The sequence below is a fragment of the Oryctolagus cuniculus genome, chromosome 5 (assembly GCF_051225735.1).
Source record: "Oryctolagus cuniculus isolate XC-2025 breed Fujian yellow rabbit chromosome 5, ASM5122573v1, whole genome shotgun sequence".
Lineage (NCBI taxonomy): Eukaryota > Metazoa > Chordata > Mammalia > Lagomorpha > Leporidae > Oryctolagus > Oryctolagus cuniculus.
The window spans coordinates 36,399,890-36,410,250 of NC_142871.1; the positions used below are offsets into that span (position 1 = coordinate 36,399,890).

The following is a 10,361-nucleotide window of genomic DNA, read 5'->3' on the forward strand; positions in this document are numbered from 1 at the left end:
TGGATAGAAAGATGAACAGCCAGGACATGAATTGGAGTCCATATTGTATGACAGTGCTGCAGGCAGAGGCTTAGCCTGCTACACCCAGTGCTGGCCCCTCCATTTCAATATTTTAAAAACTACGTGAAACTCCACACAATACAGCAGTTGTCTTTTCATGTCAAGTAACGGAAAAATGCATGAAGACAAAAGCAACTAGGTATTCAGCAATATTTGTAAATAAACATGTATTTTACTAATACCAATTAAGCGTGTATTTTAAATAATAGTACATATATGTGAGTGACAGCATTTATATGGCTACCACTTGGGGGCACAAATGAATTAAATTACCTTTTTTTTTTTTTCAAATGGACATTTTGAGATTCGATAATTGTTTACAGCTCCTGTCTCGAAAGTTGAGGATAGTGCCTTTTTTCTTCATTATTCACTATTTGTAGTATATTTAGTAGTGTAGGGTTAATCTTATGCATATAAAGCAAACTTGTAATGGATCTTGCAAAAAATAAGAGTGGGAATAGGAGAGGGAGGAGGAAGAAAAGTGGGAGTGTGGGCAGAAGGGAGGGTAGGGTAGGAAGGTATCACTATGTTCCTGAATCTGTATATATGAAATTTGTATACCTTAAATTAAAAAGAAAAGAGCCAAAAAATACTTCTTTATAATAGTTCTGCAGCTTTCCCTTGGCCAATGCAAACAATTTGCAGCCAAACATCAGCAGGATTCAGAGACCAAGCTCAGGAATTTGTTCTATTGTCAGATTTTATTTTTCAGAGTCTTGCAGAATGGAATCTACTTCCAAGCTTGGTGTGCCTTGTTCCAAATATATGTGTGGCTCTGCAGCAACTGTATACATAGATGGCAAAGGCATTCATAGCCTATTTGGATAAATAAATGAGGTGCAGAAGAGAGGAGTAGCATGGTACTAAAAATCTAGTTAGTTAGTTCTTTAGGGAAAAAATTAGGACTTTTTGATCAAAAGACTTCCTTTATGAAAGGTTACAGAAAGAGTAGAAAAACTAAACAAGAATATATTGGAAGGATATTTTCCATGTACTGTGGTAGATAAGTGCTTGAAAACATCACTGGACAGTGTTTATTTTTACAATCAGTTCATTCAAAGTTATACTTTACATAATTCAAGGGAATTGAATAGTATATGCTTTGTAAGTTCTCCTAAATTGCTTTTCTTGCCATTGGTGAGTGGCAATGTGAAGTTCACATTTGGAATCAAGAGAAGAAACACACATCTTTATGAAGACATTGCCAACTTTCCATCAAGGGGACAAAACCTTTGAGCTATTTTCTTAAGGAAAGAGACTAAGGGGACTTTACTGTGATTGTTTGAAAGGTGGTCGAGAGTTTTCCTGGAGACTATGACGTGATCCACAGTTTTTCTGCTATGAAGAATGTTATATTCCTTTCATCTTCTTTAACCTTTATATGTTTTCCTCCTAGCTATGTTCGGCACTATTTGAAAGGTATTAATGCACAAATATAAAAACAGCTCACTCTTAAGTTTTTCCTGTTTCATCCACAAAACATTTACTAAGTAATGCTTAGATAACTATTTTTACTTTATTATCTTTCCTTTGCCATTCATAAAACAATTTATCACAGATCATCTGTGAAAATCATCTACCAAAACAAAGACTCAAGGTAGTGATTCAGACTTGAAAATACAAATCATCCTGTCATTAGCTTATCCAAACTCCTGTACTGTGAAATATTCAACAAATATTTGAATTAAAATGAATTAAAACTCACACTGAGTTTAAAATGTTTATCAGATGAGAAAATTGAGGTTATTAGCAGAATTTATGTGGAGTCATCAAAAAAATCTATGATAAATGCATATTATGAAGAAAACCATATAAAGATTTAAAATATTTTGTATCAAAATAAATATCTTTTTGGCCGGCGCCGCGGCTCAGTAGGCTAATCCTCCGCCTGGCGGCGCCAGCACACCGGGTTCTAGTCCCGGTCGGGGCGCCGGATTCTGTCCTGGTTGCCCCTCTTCCAGGCCAGCTCTCTGCTGTGGCCAGGGAGTGCAGTGGAGGATGGCCCAAGTCCTTGGGCCCTGCACCCCATGGGAGACCAGGATAAGCACCTGGCTCCTGCCATCGGATCGGATCGGCGCGGTACGCCGGCCGCAGTGCGCCGGCCGCGGCGGCCATTGGAGGGTGAACCAACGGCAAAAGGAAGACCTTTCTCTCTGTCTCTCTCTCTCTCACTGTCCACTCTGCCTGTCAAAAAAAAATATCTTTTACTGCCATATTTTCATGAACTTTTTGAAGTACCCTCATATAATGCCAGTTTGAGTATTCGCTATTTTGCAACAATCATTGGTTATATTTGGATCACTCTATGCATTTGCAATGTCTAATACAGTATCTGGTACAGAATAAGAACTGTTGAGTGTTCAGCACATTGGGCTTCGGACACCATGTCCCATATCAGAGTGCCTGGGTTTGAGACTTAGCTCCACTCCCAATTACAAGTTCCTGCTAATGCATAACCTTGAGAGATAGCAGGTGATGGCTCAAGTACTTGGGCCCACCACCCACATAGGAGATTCAGATGTAGTTTCTGGCTTCTGGCTTTGGCCTAACTCAGTCTTGGCTGTTGCAACCATTTGGAGAGCAAAGGAGCAGATGGAAGATTCTCTCTTTCTCTCTCCCTCTCTTTCTCTCTCTACTCCCCCTTCTCTCTCCCTCTCTGTCACTTTCTCTTTCACTCTCTTTTAAATAAATGAAAATAAATAAACCTAAAAGTAAAAACTTAAAAGTGCAAAATGTTAACTTGTATTGATCTAATTTTTAAATTTTGATTCAAATTATTTAAAAAATCTACAAAAGCCATATTTTTGTTCACAAGCTTATTCTACAATAACAAATTACATTCTTCAAAACTATAATGTGGGGCCGGCATTGTGGCTCACTTGGTTAATCCTCCGCCTTGTGGTGCCAGCACACCGGGTTCTGTCCTGGTTGCCCCTCTTCCAGTCCAGCTCTCTGCTGTGGCCCAGGAGGGGAGTGGAGGATGGCCTAAGTACTTGGGCCCCTGCACCCACATGGGAGACCAGGAAGAAGCACCTGGTCCCTGGCTTTGGATCGGCACAGCTCCGACCATAGTGGCCATTTGGGGAGTGAACCAATGGAGGAAGACCTTTCTCTCTCTCTCTGTCTGTCTATAAATCTACCTGTCAAAAAAAAAAAAAAAAAAACCTATGATGTAATGTAAAACCATACCTGCACTAACCACATTCTTTGCAAGCATAATCTCTTAAATGGAGAGGAAGAAACTCTAGTATTTAGAAAACACACAAGCTAAAATCATCTTTCCAGATGATTTTCTTTTTCTTTTTTTAGAAAACTTTTATTTAATAAATATAAATTTTGAAAGTACAACTTTTGGAGTATAGCAGTTCTTCCCCCAATAAACACCCTCCCACCCGCAAACCATCCCATCTCCTACTCCCTCTCCCATCCCATTATTCATTAAGATTCATTTTCAATTATCAGATGACTTTCAATCACTAGAAAGTTCCACACTTCATCTCTCTATAAAACCTTTTCAGGGGCAGGTGCTATGGCATAGTGGGCTAAGCCTTGGCCTGCAGCGCTGATATCCCATATGGGCACTAGTTCGTGTCCTGGCTGCTCCTCTTCAATCCAACTCTCCGCTTATGGCCTGGGAAAGCAGTGGAACATAGCCTAAGTGCTTCAGTCCCTGCACCCACATGGAAAACCCAAAATAAGCTCCTGGCTCCTGGCTTCAGATAGGCTCAGCTCTGGCCTTGTAGCCATCTGGGGAGAGAACCAGCAAATGGAAGATCTCTCTCTCTCTGTGTCTCTCTCTCCATCTGTAACTTTTTTTATTAAAATATCCTTGTAGATTCAAAAAAGTTTCAAGAGAAAAATACTGTGTTTACAATGCAAGCAAAATATACATTAAGGGAGATTTTTTGTCCCCAGAAATCTGGTAAATTAGGCAGGAGCTTTTATTTTCTCCTTTGTGTATTTTAGACAATTGAACACTGATCTTCAGTGTGGCAGAAATGCCAAGGTTCAAATGATTTAAAGAAACAAGTAGGAATTTAAGGAAAGAAGGTAAAGGAATCAGAAAATCAGAAAAGGATACTAAATGGGAAGGATTCTACACATTTTATTCATTTATCACTAACTTCTAAAAGACAAATGCTTTAGAACGACTTGAATGTAGTACCCTCCTACTTGGGAAAAGATTATACTTGCCTCTCCAGATCCAAGTGTTTATTTTTTGCACTTGACCCTAATTCCAAGTTAGCTGTGAGATTCTTGAGTAATCTTTTTAATCTATATCTGCCTCTTCAGAGAATAAATTAGTTGTTGACAAATCACTCTTTAAGACTTTGCCAGTAATAATAAGTTTTACTGCCTTCCGAAACCATGGGTAAAAGAAAGCATATATCAAGGGGTTCATAGCTGAATTATAATAAACACACCACACTAAAATCTCATAAACATAAGGAGGAGTTATGAAATTCATGTAAGCATCGATCACTGCATCAATAATATATGGTAGCCAGGAGACCAGAAAAGCTGCCACAGCTATCCCCAATGTTTTGGCAGCCTTTCTCTCTCTTTTTGATACTCTTTCCTTGTAAGTCTCTGATGAGGACTCAGCTTGGCTGGCTGTACTCTCTATCTTCCTAGCCTGATGCTTAGCCACCAAAAATATCTTACCATACATAAACACCATGGCAACCGAGGGTACAAAGAACAGAAGAAAACAAAGAAGAACCCACTTTTGATTCAAGGGAGCCTGACAGCCTCCTACACAGGTGAGTGCGACTACTAATTCCTCAATCCCTTCTTCATTGGCTCCAGTGTAAAAGATGCAAAAGCTGTAGGTGACAGAAAAGAACCAAGAGAGAGCAATGCATATTCCTGAGACGGACGCTGTGAACTTGGTTGGGTAAGTCAGAGGATCAGTAACAGCAATGTATCTATCAACAGAGATACAGCATAAATGCAATAAAGAAGCAAAACAGAAGGAAGTATCAAAGCACGTGTGGAATTTACAATAGCTCTCTCCAAAGTACCAGCAGCTCTCCACCGACCTCACCGTGCTAAAGGGCATCACGGTGACTCCCACCAAGAAGTCAGCACAGGCCAGGGACGCGATGAGAAAGTGTGTAGGTGTGTGCAGCTGCTTGAAGAGAAGGACAGCGCTGATGACCAGCAGGTTTCCCAGAACAGCCAGCACAGCCCCCAGACCAAGGACTGCATAGAGCATTGCCCGAGGGCCTGGTGAATAAGGGGTTTTAATGCAGGATCCGTTTACATTCTCATAACAGAACTCCACAGCTGCCATCTCGGGGGTACCGTCCTCCATTGCCTTCTTTCAGCTATTTTCAAGTTCCAGTCTCAACACTTTAAAATAAGAAGCAGATGACAATTTCAAAAGTTTCTGAAAGGGAAAAAATAATTCTCTCATTACAACGCCAGTAACTTTGAGAACAATTTTTTTGCATAATATTTTCATTTTGGTCTTTCCAAAAATATTCCTAGGTTTTTAATGTATTAAGAGTGAGGATGTGTTGCAGAAAGACATTAAAATATAGTTAAATACATTACTAAATAAATGGCTAACAATGCACTAACTCTTGTATTAATATAAATGTAACATATATATAATAGAGTGTAACTTGCTAATCAAAGAAAAACCACTTTGTGTGTGTGTGTTGCCTTACCTTTCGAAAATCTCAATTGAGACTACCTGAGTTGAGAAATAATTAGGCTACCAAAAGCTGAGTTTTATGTACTAACTTATGTCCCCAGAGTAACCACTTCAGTGCTAATGACAAACTAGATTTCATTTTTTCAAGAAGGAAGAAAGACATTACATCTCCTTTAAATTATAATCTCAGAGTCCCTGGAGTCTAGAGTGTGAAGAATGAGGAAGTTTACTCAGAGTAACTTTCAGCATACTCTGATAATAGATTTCTTTCCATGTTGCTTATATTTTCAGAGTTTGTCTTTTTTACCTATTGTGTTTATTCATGGTTTGGACAAAGTCAAATGATTTGAAGAACTATTCTTATCTAATTGATACAAATATCTTCAGGATAAAAGTATTTTCCAGGCGAATAGCAAGTTGTAGGTATCTAAAATCAATGAGAATTCATTAAAATAAGTAATAGCACTTGACCTTCTAATCTTTAAAAAAAAAAAAAAAGGTAGTGTGTTTTTTTTAAAACATCCTACAGAGGTAGGCAACCACTCAGAAGACTGGCATGGTGTGTTCAAGTTATCCATGTCCTAAGGTTCAAGTAGAGATCAAGTTGCTTTCTCTTGGGTGTTGAGTCTACTCTTATACAAAGGCATATGGTCTTAAGAAGGTTTACAAGGCCTGGTATTACAGCACAGCAGGTTAAACTACTGTCTGCAATACCAGCATCCCATATCAAGTGCCAGTTTGAGTCCTGGCTACTCTGCTTCTGATCCAGCTTCTTGCTAACGCATCTGGGATGGTAGTAGAAAATGGCTTACAGAGACTAGGATGGAATTCCTGGCTTCAGCCCCTCCCAGGCCCACCTATTGTGGTCATTTGAGGAGTGAACCAGCAGATGGAAGGTTTCTCTCTATATATCTTTCTCTGTTGTTGTGCTTTTCAAACAAACACATAATTCTTTAAAAATAGAGGCTTACAGAATTCACCTAACAACTGGGGAAAAGTAATTTTTACTTCATATAATAATGAATAAGTCTCACCTTGCATTTAAATCTTAATCTTTGCACTAGGGACTAGACTCTTGTTATTACCATTTGTCCCATGCCCTAAGCCTGGGTTCTGTTGAAAGTACAAGAGCCTATAAAGAGTGATCTGCAGCTGGCACCACTGCTCGATAGGCTAATCCTCCACCTGCGGAGCCGGCACCCCAGGTTCTAGTCCCCGTCCGGGGCGCCAGATTCTGTTCCGGTTGCCCCTCTTCCAGGCCAGCTCTCTGCTATGGCCCAGGAGTGCAGTGGAGAATGGCCCAAGGACTTGGACTGTACCCGCATGGGAGACCAGGAGAAGCACCTGGCTCCTGGCTTCGGATCAGTGCAGTGCACCGGCCACAGCGCGCCAGCCGCAGTAGCCTAGCCGCTGTGGGGGGTGGGGGTGGGGGTATGAACCAACAGAAAAGGAAGACCTTTCTCTCTGTCTCTCACTGTCTACTCTGCCTGTCAAAAAAAAATAAAAGAGTTATCTGCATACCTGCATGCATATAATTTTATCTCTGTGTCTAGACTCTCAGCATAGCTAGTCTGAGTGCTGACTTCTTCGAGGATTTTACTCATATACGTTTTGGAAAGCATCAGTGATTTTACCATTCTTCCACCCAAGCTTTACCATATATTTGTTGTTTATTGCTGCTTCAATTTTCACAGAATTCATGTTGGTAAAATGAAGAGCTCTTTTCAATCTTATTTCTTATTGTCTCCAATTAGATCCTATTAAGGAATGTTTCAGCCAGTTTCACAATGGTTTATATTGTTGTAAAAAATATTGAAACCCATGCATAGTTTTTTCATCACTGGGGTTTTCCGCTAACTTTTGGAGTGCCTCTTCATATTTTCTTGGTTTTGATGGAAATGCATTTGTCAGTTAGATATAATTTAATTAAAAATACTATAAATTATTATGGCTAAAAATAAGATCCCTAAAACACTGGTGGGAAAACATGAAGGAGTTTGGGACATATTGCTCATAATTTTTCAGCATTTTCTTATACTTCATTGAAAGTATTGCCATTCTGTTTTAAGCGGCCCCCCCCCCTTAGTTTCCTGGACTCTGCTGCCCCTTTGTGGTCAATCTGTGCAACACTAAACTCATCAGACAAGTGAACTCCAAACCAAACAGGGAAGTGTCTGTATAAAAACAATCCCCACACAAACACTTTGAAAGCATGCCAGTTAGGTAACTATCTACTCTTCTGTCCAAGTTACCCACACCCTACAAAAATCACTCAAAGAAAGGTTTTTGAACTCATGTCTTTTTTTTTTTTTTCCCCAGTTGTTGAATCACAGGATGTGCTCTGTTAAGATTTTTATGTCCTTCACTTGTAAGTTTTCAAAATACGCTTTTGAAATCAAGCACCCCAAAAGATTCTAGCATCCCAAAGAGCACTTTTGGATGAACACTGATCCAGGAGAAGTAGTATGGTAATAAATGAAAGGACTAAAAACTTGGAGTTAGAAGTATCAGATGCGTTGGCGCTGCGGCTCACTAGGCTAATCCTCTGCCTTGCGGTGCCGGCACACCGGGTTCTAGTCCTGGTTGGGGCGCCGGATTCTGTCCCAGCTGCCCCTCTTCCAGGCCAGCTCTCTGCTGTGGCCAGGGAGTGCAGTGGAGGATGGCCCAAGTGCTTGGGCCCTGCAGCCCATGGGAGACCAGGATAAGTACCTGGCTCCTGCCATTGGATCAGCCTAGTGCGCCGGCCGCAGTGCGTCGGCCATGGCGGCCATTGGAGGGTGAACCAATGGCAAAAGGAAGATCTTTCTCTTTGTCTCTCTCTCTCACTGTCCACTCTGCCTGTCAAAAAAAAAAAAAAAAAAAGAAGTATCAGATGCATTGATTCTACTTAACAAACATCTGTAGCAAGTGCTGAGAATACAGATAAAATCCTGGCCTGAATAAGTTCAGAGTCTAGTGTGGGAGAGGCCAAGTAAACAATTGCAATGCTTTGAGATAAGCAGTCTGGAAAGAGAGAGGTAGAGCATACATAGGAGAAGAAAGGAGCAGTACAGGAAAGGCTTTGGGCAAGTCAGGCTAAAGACATTCACTGTGGAAAGTTCTCCAGGCAAAGAGTTTTTAAACTGAGTTAGTAAGGACAGGTGGCATTCAAGTTGCTAATTTGTGTGATCCTGCAGATATTGACAAATTTTCTGGGCTTCAATTTAACACTCACATAAGAAAAAAATAAGTCATATACAAGTCAATTCAAAGTTATTTGAGTCTTTATGATGCTTTTCACTTTTCCTTGACAGTATGTTTACAGTTTAAAGTTGTTAGAGTGCATTTGTAAGAGATAAAATAACCAGTCCCAAGATACCAAGTACTGCCAACCCAGTGCTTAATGGTCTTGTTTATATGTGTGATCCACACATCCTATGAAAAGCATTTTGCAAGTCTTCCAACTAAAAGAGAATCCTAACTGCCCATTGAATTTCACCTCATAATCATCAACCAAACAGAAATATATAATACACTTTTGTTTAGTCCTTTCATTGATCATGAAACTTCAGTTAACTTGTGGAAGGTGCAATAGGAAAATAGGATGAGCTAATGTGAACTTAGGGGAGACATATCTGTGGTGGTACAGTGAAAACAATCAGAAAACAAGGGACAGAGGGCATCTGAGAAAAAGAAGTGATTCTCCACCACCACAATCTACACATTTCAGTGATTCTTCTTCGGTGCCCAGGGACACAATGCCACCTCCTTCCTGTGGTCCTATGCAAAGCGACACCTGCATGCATGATTGGGGTTCTTATCTTGCCCATGAGTCTTGTGAAGATCAGTTAAGGCTTACTGAGCACTTAGCTGGGTACTGTAAAGCACACTTCATATTGTTAACTCATGGAATCATCACAAGTGTGTAAAATAACATTATAACCCCTACTTGACATGTGAAAACTGAGAACACACACTTTGAGCAATTTATTCAAAACCAGACTGTGAGTGGCAGAGGTAGAGTTCCAACCTGTGTCCTTGTCTTCTATCCTTACTGGAAGTGAACTGAAGGCATAGACATTTTAGCCCCTTCTTTTCATTAACCACCTCTATTCAGTGGTTTATGAAATGTGACACACACACACACACACACACACACACATACACACAGAGGTGTTAATGACTTAAAGGAAAAGAAGTTGGAAGGGGGAGTGGTTAGCAAGTGTTGAAGAGAATGTTAGCTGAGATTGTAACTAGAAATATTCTACCATCAGCGGTATATCTTCTAACTTTAGAGTTAAGGATTAGCTGATTATTGTACAAAGTGCTGCAATATTTTTATATCTATTCTTTTAAAAACTGCGCATCAGGGGTGGGCATTGTGGCATAGCACACTAAACTGCCACCTGGGATGCCTACATTCCACATCATGGTGCCTAGAATCAGTTACCACTTCCACTTTTGCTCCAGTTTCCTGCTGATGCACACCCCCGGAGGGAGCAAATGACCTACCAAGTGCTTGGGTCTCAGAGAAACTCAGATGGGGTTTCTGGCCCCTGGCTTCAGCCTCCTTCAACCCTGGAGGTGGAAGTTGTTTTTGTGTTTTTTGGGTCTTTTTTTCTGTCTCTTTCACTCCCTCCTTCTATCTCTCTCTATAACT

General features: G+C 40.3%; 1 protein-coding gene across 1 annotated transcript; it reads right to left on the bottom strand.

Annotated features, from left to right (window-relative positions):
• Positions 1 to 4,199: 4,199 nt before the first annotated feature.
• TAAR9 (trace amine associated receptor 9) lies at positions 4,200 to 5,446 on the bottom strand. Its single transcript, XM_002714737.3, has one exon. It carries the CDS (start codon positions 5,375 to 5,377, stop codon positions 4,331 to 4,333), a length of 1,047 nt encoding a protein of 348 aa, XP_002714783.3. The 5' UTR covers positions 5,378 to 5,446; the 3' UTR covers positions 4,200 to 4,330.
• Positions 5,447 to 10,361: the final 4,915 nt, after the last annotated feature.

Excerpts from the sequence above, each read along its gene's own strand:
- TAAR9 (XM_002714737.3), bottom strand. The coding sequence starts at position 5,377 with ATGGAGGACGGTACCCCCGAGATGGCAGCTGTGGAGTTCTGTTATGAG.